The sequence below is a fragment of the Pelodiscus sinensis genome, chromosome 19, assembly GCF_049634645.1.
Source record: "Pelodiscus sinensis isolate JC-2024 chromosome 19, ASM4963464v1, whole genome shotgun sequence".
Lineage (NCBI taxonomy): Eukaryota > Metazoa > Chordata > Testudines > Trionychidae > Pelodiscus > Pelodiscus sinensis.
Window position 1 is genome coordinate 29,913,852 of NC_134729.1, and position 16,724 is coordinate 29,930,575.

The 16,724-nt window shown below is 59.4% G+C and overlaps 1 protein-coding gene across 2 annotated transcripts; it reads right to left on the reverse strand.

The window, feature by feature from the left end:
• Positions 1–841: 841 nt before the first annotated feature.
• Positions 842–14,973, reverse strand: APBA3 (amyloid beta precursor protein binding family A member 3). Of its 2 annotated transcripts, none has more exons than XM_075903312.1 (11): positions 14,838–14,973; positions 11,425–12,627; positions 10,732–10,771; positions 8,953–9,098; positions 7,932–8,018; positions 6,983–7,141; positions 6,259–6,438; positions 5,386–5,598; positions 5,144–5,263; positions 4,531–4,671; positions 842–1,715 (listed from the first exon to the last, which is right to left on the reverse strand). In XM_075903312.1, the coding sequence occupies exons 2-11, from the start codon at positions 12,583–12,585 to the stop codon at positions 1,644–1,646; spliced, it is 2,319 nt and encodes a 772-aa protein (XP_075759427.1). In that variant the 5' UTR covers positions 12,586–12,627; positions 14,838–14,973; the 3' UTR covers positions 842–1,643. The 2 variants fall into 2 exon arrangements, with proteins under 2 accessions (XP_075759427.1, XP_006132662.2); XM_006132600.4 differs by having other exon boundaries at positions 14,683–14,901.
• Positions 14,974–16,724: the final 1,751 nt, after the last annotated feature.

Below are 16,724 nucleotides of genomic sequence, written 5' to 3' on the forward strand. Positions count from 1 at the left end.
GAAGAGACGGGTGAGGGGGGATTTGAGAGCAGCCTTCAACTTTATGAAGGGGGTTCCAAAGAGGACAGAGGGAGGCTGTTCTCGGTGGTGACAGAACAAGGAGCAATGGTCTCAAGTTACAATGGGAGAGGTCCAGGTTGGATATTAGGAAAAACTCTTTCCCTAGGAGGGGGGGGGAAGCGCTGGGCTGGGTTCCCTAGGGAGGGGGGAATCTCCATCCCTAGAGGCGTTTAAGTCTCAGCTTGACACAGCCCTGGCTGGGATGATTGAGTGGGGTTGGTCCTGCCTAGGGCAGGGGGCTGGACTCGATGCCTCCTGAGGTCTGGGCCAGCCCTAGGATTGTAAGTTCTGGTGCTCCACCCCCTCTCCTCAGCTGGAGCTGGGCAGGCCCACCTGCCCCAAACCTGCGCCCCTGGGCTATGTCTACACTCCTGGCTTCTTGTGCGAGAAATATGCAAATGAGGCGCAGCGTGGAATGTTGCTGAGCCTCATTTGCATACCTAATGAGCCGCCATTTTTGCAGACGAGGCTCTTGTGCCAGGAGCTGTCTGCATTGCCCCTCTTGCACAGTGGCATTGCGAGTGCGGACGTAGCCCCAGACTGCCAAGCCAGCCGTGTGGGGCAGGTGTTGGGGCAGGAGCAAAGCTGGGATGGGGGGGTGGGGCCACCACTGGGGAGCCCTCTGCTGGTCTGGCTGGGGACCAGCTAGGGGGAGCTGATTGCTGGCAAAGGGACAGCGGCTCCCCTTCGCCCGCCCAGGGCTGTTTGCTGCACCCCTTCCGGCAGGAAGCAGGGCCCCAGCCCCACACGCCCGCAGGGCAGTCCCCCCCACGCAGGTCAGTGCAGGACACGTCAGCCTTTATTCCCACAGCAGCAGGCAGTACAGGTTAAAATCACAGCGCAGGCCAGTAGCAAGAAGCTGTTACTGCGGTTACCCCAGCTGTCAAACCTCCCCCCCCCCCTCATGCTGGGCCCAGCACCTTCCCCAGGGCCAGCCCCAGCCGCGCCGGTGGGCAGGGGTGGCTGGCCCCAGCAGCAGGGAAGGATCACTGCCCACAGCACAGTCCCTTTCCTGTGCTCCACCAGGCCACTGCTGCCGGCTTCAGCCGGATGTGCCCCCAGGCCCTGGAGTCTGGCCGATAGAGCAGGCACACCATGGCTCCTGCCGCTTCCCTTTGAGTGCGGGTGCAGGCAACCCCTCCCCCCCGACAGCACCTCTGGCCCTGCTGGCTCTGGCTCAGGCCCAGCCCACCACACTAAGGCACTGGGGCAAAGGAAGCAGCTTGCGTTCCCCAGGCCCCACTCCGCCCTGTGAGACAGGACCCAAGGGGCTGAGCATACAGAGGCCCAGGAGAGGAGCCAAGTTTGGGTCTCTCACCCTGTCCAAACGTGGGTTAAGGCCTGGTCTGAAGCCCCCCCTGGGGAGGCCAGGCAGAGCACCCCCAGAAAAGGCCAGCGGGTATATGGTGGGGGTTGCCTTGTGGGTCCCTGTACGAGACGAAAAGTGGCAGGATCTGGCCCCCAGCAGCCTCGAGGGAACCGGAGATGTTGCCTGTCCTTCCCTTGGGGGCAGCTGCTCCAGGCCAGGGCCCCAAAGCCAGGCAGCTGCTGCAGATCCAGCTTGGTAATGCAAACTCCGCCCTTCAGAGAAAGATGGGCTGCTCCTGGCCGGTCAGTAACCGGTAGGTGGAGGCCGGCATGGTCTTGATGTGGACCTGGAGTGAGAGAGAGTGAATCAGCTGGGAGGACTCTGTTCAGACACGCACTTGGGTGGGATCTGCTCCAGCCTCCCATGGGCTGGGACATATGCAGCCATCTGTGGGGTGGGGTGGAGCTGCTGGTTTAACCAGGCACAGCTACCCGCACAAAGCAAGGTCGGGCAGGAGATGGAGTGTCCTGCCCAGGTTAAGGGGCAAACAGGAGGACCTGCGAGAAAAGACCAACAGTTCTTAGCAGAATCCTGCTTGCAGGGGAGCTCAGGCTAGCTGGCTGGGAGTCCCAGGTTAACCCTGCCAGCTGCCCAGGGCTCAGGCACAGGTGAGGGTAAACAGCCATCACTTGCCACTCCAGGAAATGTAACCCTGCTAGCCTGTAGATGGCGAGAGCAGAAAGCTCCTCGGGGACCCTGCCATGCACCACCTGCACTTCAGTTAGTGCCGGCAGCTCCTGAGCTGACCTGCAGGCAGAGAAGGGCAGCTGGTAAGAACGAGTCGCAGCCCTTGGCAGGGGGATGCAGGCAGAGGAGGGGCAGTGGGAGCTGCACGGGGAAAGGCTTTGCTCCCACAGTCCAGGCAGACAAGGTGTTTTAACCAGTCGTGTGACTAGGGATCCCGCCCACTGCAGAGCAGAACCGGGAATCCTAGAACACTAGGACTGGAAGGGACCTTGAGAGTCATCAAGTCCAGACCCCTGCCCCCACGGCAGGACCTCGTACCATCTAGATCATCCCTGATGCCTATCCAACCTGCTCTTACATATCTCCAGCGATGAGAGATTCCACACCCCCCTAAGCAATTCATTCCAGTGCTTAACCACCCTGACAGCTAGGAAGTTTCTCCTAGGCTGTGTCTAGACTGGCAAGTTTTTCCGCAAAATCATCTGATTTTCCGGAAAAACGTGCCAGCTGTCTACACTGGCTGCTTGAATTTCCGGAAAAGCACTGACGATCTCATGTAAGATCGTCCGTGCTTTCCGGAAATACTACGCTGCTCCCGTTCGGGCAAAAGTCTTTTCCGAAAGACTTTTGCGCAAAAGGGCCAGTGTAAACAGCACATGCGAAAATGGCGATCAGGGCTTTTTTGCAGAAAACCGCGTCTAGATTGGCCACGGACGCTTTTCCGCAAAAAGTGCTTTTACGGAAAAGCATCCTGCCAATCTAGACGTGCTTTTCCGAAAATGCTTTAATGGAAATCTTTTCCGTTAAAAGCATTTTCGGAAAATCATGCCAGTGTAGATGTAGCCCTAGTGTCCAACCTAAACCTTCCTTGCTGCAATTTAAACCCACTGCTTCTTGTTCTATCCTCAGATGTTGAGAATTTTTCTCCCTCCTTTTAACAACCTTTTAGGTACTTGAAACTGTCATATCCCCTCTGTCTTCTCTTCTCTAAACTAAACAAGCCCAGTTCTTTCAGTCTTCCTCCATAGGCCATGTTTTCTAGACCTTTCATCATTTTTGTTGTTCTTCTCTGGACCTTCTCCAATTGGTCCACATCCTTCCTGAAATGTGGTGCCCAGAAATGGACACAATACTCCAGTTTAGGTCTAACCAGCGCAGAGTGGAGCAGGAGAATGACTTCTCGTGTCTTGCTCACGACACTCCTGTTAATGCAGCCCAGAATCAGGTTTGCTTTTTATTGAAATGTCACTTTTGACTCCTATTTACCTTGTGGCCCACTATGACCCCTAGATCCCTTTCTGCAGTACTCCCTCCTACACAGTCACTTCCCATTCTGAATGGCTGTGTCTACACTGGCATGAATTTCCGGAACTGCTTAAAACGGAATACTATTCCGTTTTTAAGTTTTTCCGGAAAAGGAGTGTCTACATTGGCAGGCTGCTTTTCCGGAAAAGCCCTTTTTCCGGAAAAGCATCTGTGGCCAATGTAGACGCGCTTTTCCGGAAAAGAGCCCCGATCGTCATTTTCGCGATTGGGGCTTTTTTCCGGAAAAGACTACTGGGCTGTCTACACTGGCCCTTTTCCGAACAGTGTTCCGGAATAAGGACTTATGCCCGAGTGGGAGCAGAATAATTTTTCCAGAATAGTGGCTGATTTTGTACAGTAGAGCATCGTTGCTTTTCCGGAAATTCAAGGGCCAGTGTAGACAGCTCGCAGCTTATTCCGGATAAGCGGCTGATTTTCCGGAATAAGTGGCCCAGTGTAGACACAGCCTGTGTGTGAAACGGATTGTTCCTCCCTAAGTGGAGTCCTTTGCATTTGTCCTTATTGAACTTCATCCTCTTTACCTCAGAGCATTTCTCCCAGGTCACTGTTATCTAGATCATTTTGAATTAAGACCATTCGTGCTCCATTATCTTTCCTGACACAGAAGCTAAGCGGCCTGGGCTGCCCTTATTCCCCTTATCCCAGTCTTCTGGGATCTCTCCCGACTTCCATGACTTTCCACAGATGATCGCGAAAGGCTCAGATACCTCCTCTAGCAGCTCCCTGAGTATTCTAGGCTGCATTTCATCAAGCCCGACGACTTGCAGACATTGAACTTTTCTAAGTGATTTTTAACTTCTGTTTTTCCTACTTTCACTGTTAGGCCTCCAGTCACCACCAAAGGCTGGGAAACAAACTGGGGGGAGTAAGCCCCACATCTACTCCTACAAGAGATGGGTCAGGAGCCACAGGATGGGAGTGAGCCCCCCCTCCCAACAGGGCAGGGTCTGTCCCACATCAGACTCCCCCTGCTATGGCAGTGGTCTGCTCCGTATCTGCTTCTTCCTCCCCAAAGCCAAGGCAGGGGGCTCAGGGCTGGCATCTGCCTCACACCAGCCCCGACAGGGCAGGGGGCCTGGCCCGCTCACCTCGCTGACGGCCTGCGTGAGGATCTGGATGATCTTCTCGTGCGGGGTGGCCACCACGCTCCGCCCATTGATCTCAATGATGCGATGGCCCACGCGGATGCCGCCTCGCTCTGCTATCCCCCCGCGCATCAGGCTGCAGATCTGACAGCAGGGGGTGCCGGTGAGAGCAGACTAGCCCCTGCCCAGCGCCCCACCCCCACAAAGCTCGCCCTTCCCTCCCTCGGGCTCCTCGGCCCGCACACTGCACAGCACCCCCGCTGCTCGCTCTGGGCCACGGCAGCGGGTTTGTTCCTGGAGTCCTGGTTCCGAGCCATGGGAGCAGCAGGACAGCGCCAGGGAGCGGGGACGCAGCAACGGCCGTGCGGGGGGGAGCACAGGGAGACTGCAGGCGCTCAGCGCCCTGGGGCAACGCGCTCGGGCCTCACTGTATGTCCCTCCCCCCCTACAGCCGGTGCCCCCACGCAACCAGCCCCAGCGATTCCCTCGCTCTCCTGGAACCAGGCAGCCCCGGGCCAGGCGCCCGCAGCTCCGTGGCTGGCTGGAGGTTCTCCCAGGCTCGAGCAGAGCCAGCCGCTGAGCCCACCGGTTCTCGCCCCAGGGCCCCCCCACTCACGATGCCGTCCTCCACACAGAAGCCCAGGGGGTACTTGGAGTCGGGCCGGCGGACGATCGCGGTGGTGACAGGCGGGCAGTGCACGATGCTCAGCGTCACCTCCGTCTGCGATTTCAGGTCCTGCCGGGGCGGGGGAGGAGGGTGCGTTAGTGCCGCAGGGGCCCTGATGGAAGCTGTCAGGGCAGCCCGTCCGCAAGGGCAGGCCGTCCCTCACCACTATCCCTCCAACCTCCCCTCCTCACCCGGATGACGTTCTGGCAGGTGCCGAGGGGCAGCCCCACCAAGCTGGTCCCATTGACGGACATGAGCCGGTCCCCGATGCTCAGCTCCCCACACTTCTCGGCTGGGCCTCCGTGCATGAGGTTGGCGATGACCACGGTGGGCAGGATGGAGCCCCAGCCCGACTCCACGACAGCTACGCCAAGGATCTCCCCCTTCTGCTTGTGGATGCAGATCTGCAGGCCAGGCACAGCAGTGAGCTGGGCGGGCCCAGGGGACTCTTGGGGCTGGCTGGCCGGCAGAGCAGGGCCCGGTGAGCTGGGTGGGCCCAGGGGACTCTTGGGGCTGGCTGGCTGGGAAGAGCAGGGCCCGGTGAGCCGGGCGGGCCCAGGGGACTCTCGGGGCTGGCTGGCCGGGCAGAGCAGGGCCCAGTGAGCTGGGTGGGCCCAGGGGACTCTTGGGGCTGGCTGGCCGGGCAGAGCAGGGCCCGGTGAGCCGGGTGGGCCCAGGGGGACTCTCGGGGCTGGCTGGCCGGGCAGAGCAGGGCCCGGTGAGCCGGGTGGGCCCAGGGGACTCTCGGGGCTGGCTGGCCGGGCAGAGCAGGGCCCGGTGAGCCGGGTGGGCCCAGGGGACTCTCGGGGCCGGCACAGAGAACACTGCAGAGCCAGGAGCAGGCTCCGGCGCAGGCCCCAAGAGCACGGGGTGGCTCATGGCTACTCCAGACCCAGATCCCGGAGGGGTGGGTGCAGCACTGGCCCTGGGAGGGCAGGGGAAGCACAGTGATGCCATAGGGAGAAGGGAGGCCCTGGTGGGTGAAGCACACGAGGCTCTGCCCTGCCCGGAGTTCAGCTGGAGCGTGAGGTGCCAGGGAACCCGCCCCTGCCGGTGGCCCTTACGTCCCTGCAGTTCTCCTGCTTGGAGAAGTGGGCCAGGTCCCCGTTGTGCAGCTCCCGGCTCTCCAGGGCACAGCTGTCCTGGCGGGGGCACAGCTGGCTCGGGTCGATGCCGCTGGCCTGCAGCACCTGCTGGTAAGCCAGGCTGAAGGCCTGCCCGATGGCCTGAGCAATGAGCTGCGCCTGCAGGAGGAGACGCCCGAGGTTACCCCAGGACAGGGCTCCATCCCCTCACACCCCACCATGCAGGACAAAGCTAACCTGTCTGCCAGCCCGTCCACGGCACAGCCAAACCTGCTAGTGCAGCCGTGGGGGAGGGGGGGGGGGATGTGATGCCTCCAGCCCCATGTATAGCACAGACACCCCCATGCCTCTCCCCTCCCCCAGCCCCCAGCCAGGGCCCCCTCTATGGCACAGACACCCCCCAGCCAGGGCCCCCTCTATGGCACAGACACCCCCACACATCTTCCCTCCCCCCTGGCCTGGGATTCTACAGCCCAGAGAACCCCCGGGTGGTGCCCAAGGTGGCCGGAGATGAGGGTTACTGAGGCACCAGGCACAGGCCCTGCACAGCAGCAGGGACAAGTGCAAATGAGATGCCTCCAGGCCAAGCTGAGAACCCCCAGCTCATGACACCTGCTGGCCCTGGGATCGGACTGGGATCCAGAGCTCCAGGCTCGCTGCCTGTGTAAAGCTCCGCCCAAGGCCCCGCCTGGCTCCGACTCACATCGGTGGAATGGAAGACGTGGCAGATCATCTTGTAAAGCCGCTTCTCTCCCGAGGCGTCTGCCCGCCGTGGCAGCTTCCTGCGCGCCATCACCACGAGGATGGTGCCGATGTCCGCGATGTAGGAGATTGTCTGGAGGGGATGGTCCATCATGGCCTTCTGGGGGGTGAGCGATTCAAAGTTCAGCGACCCTGCTGCCCGGGGCAGTCTCGCTGGAGTGCCCAGGCTCCAGACGCAAGGAGCCCAGTGAACGCAGCAGAGGGAAGGGTCCTTGGACAGCCTGTGGCTCTGGTGGCTATTCCACTCAAACACCCACCACACAGTTGGGAGAACCCTCTTCTGAGTTACAGGTTGGACATGCCTTCAGCCAAGAACTGGGGATCTGCTCCTCTGGGTCCTGCACCACCAGAGACCTGACTACATGGGCCTGGTGGTTACAAAGGAGAAACCCAACCCGCATCGGCTCTCTACTCGTCCGGAAGGCAGCCACACGCACACTGAGACCGACACCTGTCGCATACTGATGCGACTCAGTGATCAGTCAATATAAACCAGGCTTAGATTAGATTAGGAGCGTGCACAGGGGGCTCTGCCCCAGCACACCTCTACCTAGAGGAATCCTAAGGAACATACAAAGACGATAAGCTTTCCCTTTACATGCAAGCTTATCATTGTGCAGGCCCACCCCAGAGGTGGCTGCATTTTGGCTGCAGCTGTGGGATCCTCCTGGAGGAAAGCCCCTTTATCAGGTGGGGTCGCAGGTAACTGAAGCACATTCACACACAGCCTCAGGCTGCTTTTCTGCCTAGGCCAAGCACCCTGATCCGAGTCAGAGGGAGCGTGGTGCAGAGATGGGGACACCTCGTGGGGAGAGATTCTAACAGGCACAAGCCGGTTCTCCTAGCAGAGGTGACCCGGGCCCTGGAACGACATCCCCTTTCCTACACACCTGTGAGTCGGCCGTCAGCACCTTGATCCTCTGGGTGGAGACAAACAGATCCACCTCGGTCATGGGCTGGGATTCCCCATCTGGCGCCTGCAGCACGGTAAGGAAAAGCGCCAGTGTGGATGCTTGCCAGTAGCCCCATGGCACAGAAAGCGACGGAGCCAGGACTCCCGGGCTCTAGTCCCAGCTGGGCCAAGGGTAAGTCACCACCTCACTCCGTGCCCCAGTCTCCCCTCAATGAGTCTCCGTGAACATGCAGCCTGGTTCTAGAATTCACAGCGCACTGGCTAACAGCAGCTAGGTAACGGACTGGGTTTCCCTGCCTTCCGGTACCTCATCTCAGCACCCCCACGGAGCACTTCACACAGACCATGCAAGAGGGATGGATCAGCCTCTTAACGGGGTAAACTGGGGCACAGGCAGGCCTTGCCTTGTGTCAGCCGTGGGACTGGAACTCAGGTCTCCTGATCCCTTCCCCCTCTGTGGGAACCCTGTTCGAATCCCCCCAACCCCTTCCACCCAGCCAGTGGGCGCTCAGCTCCCTGCCGCAAACGCACCCCGGAGTGACCTGCTTTCCCTGCTCTTCACACCAGCTCCCAGTACAAACAGGATAAACCTCGGGGAGCTCACGTGCCCAGCTGCCGACTGCACTAGCCGGGGCGGGTGAGAAGGCGATGCAAATGCAGGCAGCCGCTCACGGCGCGCCCAGCTTCGCCCTGCTGTCCCAGGCAGAGCAGCCCGGGGAGCCTGCTCCCCTTGACCCGCTGCTGTGCCAGGCCAGCGAGCCCAGGAGTTTCCTGCAGTGCAGTGCAGGGCGCATGCAGTGCTCCGTGCATGGCGAGGGCACCTCCTCAGCTGCATCGATGGGGGCACTGAGGCTCCCGGTGGGTGAAAATCAGCTCGTGCCAGGCAGGGGCTCATCTCAGCAGTCTCTGCCCACAGGGCTGGGTGCCACCGAACAGATGCAGGTGGCAGCGTCCACTTGCACTAGCGACCGCCCGGCTCACCCAGCACCCACACCCACCTTGACCCTGTCCATGGCCTCCTGGGCCTGCGCCATGTGGACACTGGTGGGGGGGTTCCTCTCCGACACCAGCTGGGTGGAGCCCAGATACTTTGCTCCGAAGATCACTCCATCCAGGAGGTCCTCTGGCTCGCAGGGACCTGCCACTGAGAAGCCAGAGGCGGGCGTTGGCCACGGCTCCTCCCGTCCCTTCCACTGCCACGGCCTGTGACCCCAGGCTGAAGCCAGGCCCAGCTGCTGCTGACTGCCAGGGTCTCTTTCAGCAACCTCCCCTCCTGGCTGGGGGTCAGGCTACCCCCTGCCTCTCAGTGCCCGACTCCCTGCCCCCTCCTCCACCGAAAGCCAGAGAGCGCCCTGCCATGCTTCTGCTCCCATCCCCACAGCCTGGGCACGGTGCCCCCGCTCCACAGCCCTGAACCCGCCATGGCAGAACTCCCAGCCTGTGCCCCTCTCCTCACACAGCCCCTGGCCAGGCTCAAGCAGCAGGGCTGGGGCCCAGCGGGTGGCTGGCTGCCAGCAGAAGTGGTGCTTGCTGGGGTTTCACGCTTCTTGCTCTCCAGGACACCCACCAGTGAGCTCCCTGTGGGCACTGCCCCATTCCACAGGGCCAGAACCTCACCTCTGCCCTCCCTTGGGGCTGCGAATACCAGGTCCCCAGGGCATCTCCTTGTCCTTCAGGTGCTGCTGGGTGCCCCCTGCCCCTCACCAACACGGGGCAGCAGCCAGCCCTTCCCCCCCCCCTGCTGTGGCGGCCCCCGGGGACCCGTCCCAGAGAGCTGCGAGGAAGGTTACGCAGCGCAGGGACACAGCTGGGACCCCCAAGCCCATTTCACAAAGGCACAACTAGAGCAAGGTTGGACCCTGTGTCCTCACTAGGGACGTGAACGGCTAGTCGATAAGCAAATGCTTATTGGAGAGTCGACAGGCTAGTCGACTAGTCGCTTCCCCCCACTTGCTGCCTCTATCAGAAAGAGTCAGTGGGGGGGAGGGGATGCTTGAAAGCGGCAGTGCCGCGCAGGACCCGGGCTCCACGCCGCACTGCCGCTTTGAAATGCTGCGGGCAGCCCAGGGTTCAAAGCGGCAGCACCGTGTGGAGTCCGGGGTCAGCTGGGGACCAGGCTCCATGCAGTGCTGCCGCTTTGAAATGCTGCGGGCAGCCCAGGGTTCAAAGCGGCAGCACCGTGAGGAGTCCAGGGTCAGCTGGGGACCAGGCCCCATGCAGTGCTGCCGCTTTGAAATGCTGCGGGCAGCCCAGGGTTCAAAGCGGCAGCACCGTGTGGAGTCCGGGGTCAGCTGGGGACCAGGCTCCATGCAGTGCTGCCGCTCTGAAATGCTGCGGGCAGCCCAGGGTTCAAAGCGGCAGCACCGTGTGGAGTCCGGGGTCAGCTGGGGACCAGGCTCCATGCAGTGCTGCCGCTTTGAAACGCCGCAGCGAGCGCGGGACCAGCATGGGACAAGCTCCCCGCAGGTTTCGCCTTCGAAGCGTAGCAACAGCTGCCACTACACTTCCAAGGGGGATGCGCCCTTATCGACTAATCGAACAGTCGATGCATTGACTATTTGATTAGCCAAATAATCAACATTTTACGCCCCTAGTCCCTCCCCATGCTGGCCCTTCGCCCAGGGCTACACAGCCAGAACCCTCCTGCAGTGAGCCAGGGCAGCGAAAGACACACGCCCCACCCTTCCTTGCACAGCACCTGGGAGCAGCTACCATCTGCACCATGGCCCAGAGGCTGGGGAGACAGGGCACCCGGGACACGCAAACGAGTCACTCACCCTCTTTGAAGGCTGGATAGGATGCCAAGGCTTCTTTAGCCTGCAAAGCAGTGACAGATCAGTGAGGGCTAGGCCAGGTCAAGCAGCAGCCAGGGCCCTGCCAGCCGCCTCCAGCCAAGGGCACGGCGCTGGGCAGCAGCCAAAGGGGACAATGCCAGAGGGCAGCTCCCTGGGCAGAGGTGGGAGCAGGGTGATGAGCAAGGGGAGGCCAAGGCTGCTGGAAGTCTGTGGGCAGCATGCCAGGGAGGAGGTCACTGGGGTAGCTCACAGCCCAGGGAGTGGGGACAGGAACCTGCTGCCAGCCCTTCATGCACCTGCAGAGCTGCTCTGCCTGTGCCAGCCCATCTGGGTGACACACGTGGGGCAGACCCGGTGGAGAACAGACCTCGTCCCTGGGCCCTGAGAGGGTCCAGACCAGGCCTGGCTGGGCTCTGTGGCTGTGTCCTCCCCGCTGGGCGGCAGCACCTAGATCTACCAGCTGCCCTCGGGAATGCCTCACGCACAGCAGGGTGCCGGGGGCATCTGCTCCCCTCCCGCCGGCCTGGGGCTCTCATGCCAAGGGCTGACTCACAGCCGCTCTGCGGAGCGGTTGCCAGGGGATGTGGTAAAGGGCTCAGCTCCAGGCCTGCCACCCAGAGGTAGCGGAGCCCAGCCCCAGCCCAGGGCACCCCCAGCAGCCTGCAAAGCACTCACGGCCGTGCTCCCGTGGGGGGCCTGCTCTGGGCCCTGGCTGGGAGGGGCAGACATGGCCGCCCACACAGGCTCTGGGGAGCTGTCCCGACTGTCTGGAGTTGCACAGGCAGGGTCTTCCTCACAGGCTCCCCGTGTCCGATACCACCGGCAGGAGCCTTCTGCCTGAGGGCTGCCTGCTTGCGAAGCAGCCTCCTCCATCTGCCGGGCCACCGGGCTCTCTCGGTGTAGCAGGGCCGCCGCATCGCTCCCAGCCAGGCTGTCTGACCTGGCTAGGGGGGTCTCCTCACTCCCCTCTGCAGGGAGGCCCCCCTCATGGTGCAGGAGGCTCAGCAAGTCCTCCCGGTCAGCCTCTGCAAAGAGCAGGCCGTGGCTCCTCCGGGAGCTGGTAGAGCACCGGGCACGGCAGGGCAGCACCCCCAGGCCTCTCCCCGTGGCCACGTGCAGCAGGCAGGGAGAGCATTCGCCCGGCAGGCCCTGGCAGCAGCCAACGGCTCGTCTGTGGGGAAGTGGCACCTCTCCCCCATGAGGCCCCGCGCCACAGTCCGATGCCAGCAGCGGGTCGCCCTCCGAGGCAGGCAAGTCGTCATGGAAGCTGGGGCTGAGGGACTGGAGCTGGGTGAGGAGGCCCTGGATCTCCGACTGGCCATCCTCCCCCACGGTCTCAGCCCATTCCTCCCTTCCCAGGTGGGCCTCAGGCGCCTCATCCAGGTCCATGCAAACCAGGTCGCTCTGCTCTGTGCTGGCCAGGGCTCTGGGACAGCCAGAATCACTCCCAGCTGCAGCAGCGTCCATCCCCCCTCCCGGGACCCTGCACGCCTCCTCACGTGCTTCCCCAGCGTCCGGGAGGTCTGAGGAACCAGGGCTCTGCAGGCCCCCCAGGGTCCCCTCGCAGGCAGGTGGCTCCATGGCGGCTGCATGGAGAGGCAGCTCAGCCCCAGCTGCAGCAGAGTTCAGGCCAGAGCACAGGGCACTGAAGGGGGATTCCGGCGGCTGCAGACCGTGCGGGTTTTCCTCAGAGGCTGCTGGCATGGCCAGTGCTGGTAAGGCACCTTCCTCCAGGGCCATGGCGGGCGGCTCCAGGAGCTCCCCGCAAAGGCTGCGGCTGGCAGCGCCAGGCCCTGGGCGCGCGTCGGTTTGGAAGTCCATGCCATCGTCTGTCATGGTCGCTCCTGCCCAGGTGGGGAAACAGAAACTCGCCCTACACTGAGAAGAGAAGGAAAGAGGCATTCGAGGTTAGACGCGGGCAGGACTGAACGGGAAAGTGGAGACAGCTTCACAGACCAGATTCTAAGCAGAGCCCCCCTGAGCAAAGCCCACAGAGTATCCAGCCCCCCGTCGTCGGAAGGGAAGGAAGCAGCAGAGGCTGGGCACGGTTGCACTGGATTAACACAGGCAGCTGCTAACCTGGTCCTGCCATGGAAGCCATAGCGTCTCCAGTGCCATGGCAGTGAGGAATGGAAATCAATGGGAGTAAGATGCCGGCCAGCACACAATGCCGGGCGTCTGCACACACATCAGTTTCTGATGCACGGCACTTTATGCTCAGGAATGAACAAAGTCTCACAAGGCCCTCCCGTCAGGCTGGTCAGCCTCACTGTCCCTGTTTACAGGTGGGGAAACTGAGGCACATACATTTTGAAAAGGAGGCCACAGACACTGGCAGCTCAGGCTGAGACACCAAGGGCCTGATTATCTCAGAGGCTCTGTCTACACTAGCCCCCTAGTTCGAACTAGGGAGGCTAATGTAGGCACTCGAACTTGCAAATGAAGCCTGGGATTTAAATATCCCCGGCTTTGTTTGCATGTTCCCATCCGGTCGCCATTTTTAAATGCCACTAGTCCGGACTAACTGCCCGCAGCTACACGTGGCAGTTAAACAGTAATTTGAACTAAGTCCTTAGTTCGAATTACCTGTTACACCTCATTCCAGGAAGAGTAACAGGTAATTCGAACTAAGGACTTAGTTCAAATTACCGTTTCACTGCCGCGTGTAGCTGCGGGCAGTTAGGGTACGTCTAGACTACATGCCTCTGTCGCCAGAGGCATGTAGATTAGGCTACCGGACATAGGAAAATGAAGCGGCGACTATTTAAATTTACCTCATCCCAGGAGGCATACCTGGGTGGTGGACAAATACCTTTGATGTCGACACCCGCGCGGCCAGACTATCGCGCTGAGCCGACAAACAGCTGATCAGCTGTTTGTCGGCTCAGCGCGGCAGCCATGTAAATTTAAATGAAGCGGCGATTATTTAAATCGCCGCTTCATTTTCCTATGTCTGGTAGCCTAATCTACACGCCTCTGTCGCCAGAGGCATGTAGTCTAGACGTACCCTTAGTCCGGACTAGTGGCATTTAAAAATGGTGCCCGGACGGGAAGATGCAAATCAAGCCGGGGATATTTAAATCCCGGGCTTCATTTGCAAGTTCGAGTGCCTACATTAGCCTCCCTAGTTCGAACTAGGGGGCTAGTGTAGACATACCCAGAGGAACTGAACCTCCTCAAATCCTCCCCACACTCACTTTCTCTGTCCCTAAAGAGGCTCGTCTGGTTTTAACCTTGCACTTGATTGAAGTGTAGATGACCCAGGAAGTAAAGATGGCCTGGCCCCCGCAAAACCCCTCGTGCTCAATTGCACTGCTTATATTGCACCTCAGTGTGACATGCACACAGCGAGGCCTCACTCTGGGTTCACTGACACCAGTGCAAATCAGGAGCAAATCCACTGAAGTCCATGGAGCTACTCCTGATTTACACCGCATCACTGAGAGCAGAATCTGGCCCCATAACCACTGCTGAGCCTTGCAAACTTACAGTCCCCAGCGCCAGCTGCTTTCATTAGACTGGGGAGCAAAAGGAATGAGCGAGGCCTAGATTTTGCAATCAGACCCTGCCAGGCTTCCCCCGGGCTCCTGGGCACTGACTTGAGTGCGGCTCCCTTGGCACAAGGCGGGGGGATTGCATCAGTCCGTTGCAAGGCGATACCAGGGGGCAGGTCACAATTGCGCCTGGGCTGGGAAGTGTTGGGAGCCCAGCTGCCCCATGCCTGCGCCCTAGGGAGCCGCAGCCTCACTGCTCTTGTTGCTCTTTAAAGTGCTACATTGTCCTGCATGTTGCTTCATAAAGAGAAGGGCTCGCCCAGTCTGGGCCAGGCCCCTCCCCGCTGCACCAAGGGAATGACCCAGGTCCAGGGGCTGCAGCCAGGCGTGGGAGCCCCAAGCCTGCCTGGCCACTCAGCTGCCAGGCGAGAAAACTTACTTGCCAGGAAGTTTCACCAACTCCTGCAGCAGCAGCGGGGCAGGCAGGACACTGGGGCTAGTTAACCCTTTGGGTGCTGGAGCCTCCTCCGGGCCAGGCGCGCTCCTCCCGCAGCAGCTGCCCTTGATGCGGCTACCGAGTTAAATTTCACTTACTCCGGAGTCTCTCTCTCCCCCCTTCCATCTTCCTGCGGCTCGTCTCCTCCACTGAGCGTGCGCAGGCCCGGGGGCTGATGGGAGATGTAGTTTTGGGCTGGGCAGCACGTGGAGCCGCAGGAGAATGTAGTTCGGAGGAGGCGGCGTGCAACGCGAAGCGGCTGTCTGGCTCCTTCCTTCACGTCAATCACCCTGGATAGAGCTGTGCCCTTAGGCCTCAGCCCTGCAAAGTTGGGAGCAGGAGCCTAACTGCCCCGCATGGCTAAGGCAGGGGCACCACTGGGAGGAGCAAGTCCCCTGACCCCAGTTTCCTAGCATAGTGGATGGAATGCAAACAGGAAAGCTAGGGATAGAAATGTAGCCTGTTAGGCTGGTGTAGCTGAAACATAAAACAGGACTATGTAGCACTTTAAAGACTAACAAGATGGTTTATTAGATGATGAGCTTTCGTGGGCCAGAAAGCTCATCATCTAATAAACCATCTTGTTAGTCTTTAAAGTGCTACATAGTCCTGTTTTTTGTTTTAGGAAAGCTAGGGGCTGCTTTGCACTCTGCAGAGGGTTCGAGCAGTGCTGTTGGCTGACAGGGCTGAAGTAGCAGCTTCCTTTGCTCCTGGTGATGAGAAATGTACATTCCCTGGCTGCGTGGGCTGCCAGGTGCATGCCCTGGGAGCTGCCTGCATGACTCTGAGATTTCCCCTCCCGCTGGGCACCCAGTTAACAATCCCCTGCCAGCCCGTGCCCCCAGCCAGCAGCAATGCTCGCTGCCCTGGATCCATGGGACACTCTGAGCCCTCCATGTGGGTGAAAAGCTCCTTGTAACCCAGCTGACAAGATGGGAGTTAGGGGGGTTAGGAGAAGGTGTTCTGGCTGGCCTTGGCCAAGAGAAGAGGCCTGATGAGTGCTGAGCCCCTGAAGTCTCTCCATCAAAGCTGAGCCGTTTTATTTTTGGTGTCACAGTCACATAGGCATTTCACTGGCTTCTGCTGGAAATCGTTTTATTTCTAAATAAAATTGTTTTATTTACTAATTTATTTCTTGAATTAGTCTATGGACTCCTTGGACTTTTTATGATTCCTGGAGGGCTCTTAACCCTACAAAGTTGTTACAGCCTTGAAACCAGCAGCCTCTTCATTAACTTCTTTAATATTTGAGTAAGCTCTTGAAAATGACATTGTTGAGGGCAAATTTTCTAAAAAACATTTAAGACATTGGGTGTCATATTTTCATTAAGACACAGTTTAAAATCATCTAGCTGGGATACAGTACATACAGCCTCAGGGCTCCATTATGGAACTGACTGGTTTCCAGAGGCTAAAACAGGCTTTTAGATCAGCTATTGCAAAGTTTTTGATACGGTCTCCCACAGTATTCTTGCCAGCAAGTTAGGGAAATATGGATTGTATAAGTGGACTGTAAGGTGGATAGAAAGTTGGCTAGACTGTCGGGCTCAACAGGTTGTGGTGAACAACTTGATGCCCGGTTGGAATCAAACGGGCTGCCCCAAGCATTGGTTCTAGGGCTGGTTTTGTATAACATCTTTATTAATGACCTGGAGGAGGGGATGGATTGCACCTTCAGCAAGTTTGTGGATGACATGAAACTAGGGGGAGATGTAGATATGTTGGAGGGTAGGGATAGGGTCCAGAGTGACCTAGATAAATTGGAGGATTGGGCCAAAAGGAATCTTATGAGAGTCCTGCACTTGGGATTGAAGAATCCCAAACACTGTTATAGGCTGGGGACCAACTGGCTACGCAGCAGTTTGGCAGAAAAAAACCTGGGGATTACAATGGATGAGAAGCTGGATATGAGTCAACAGGGCGCCCTTGTAGCCAAGGAGGCTAATGGCATATTAGGGTGCATTAGGAGGAGCATTTCCAGCAGA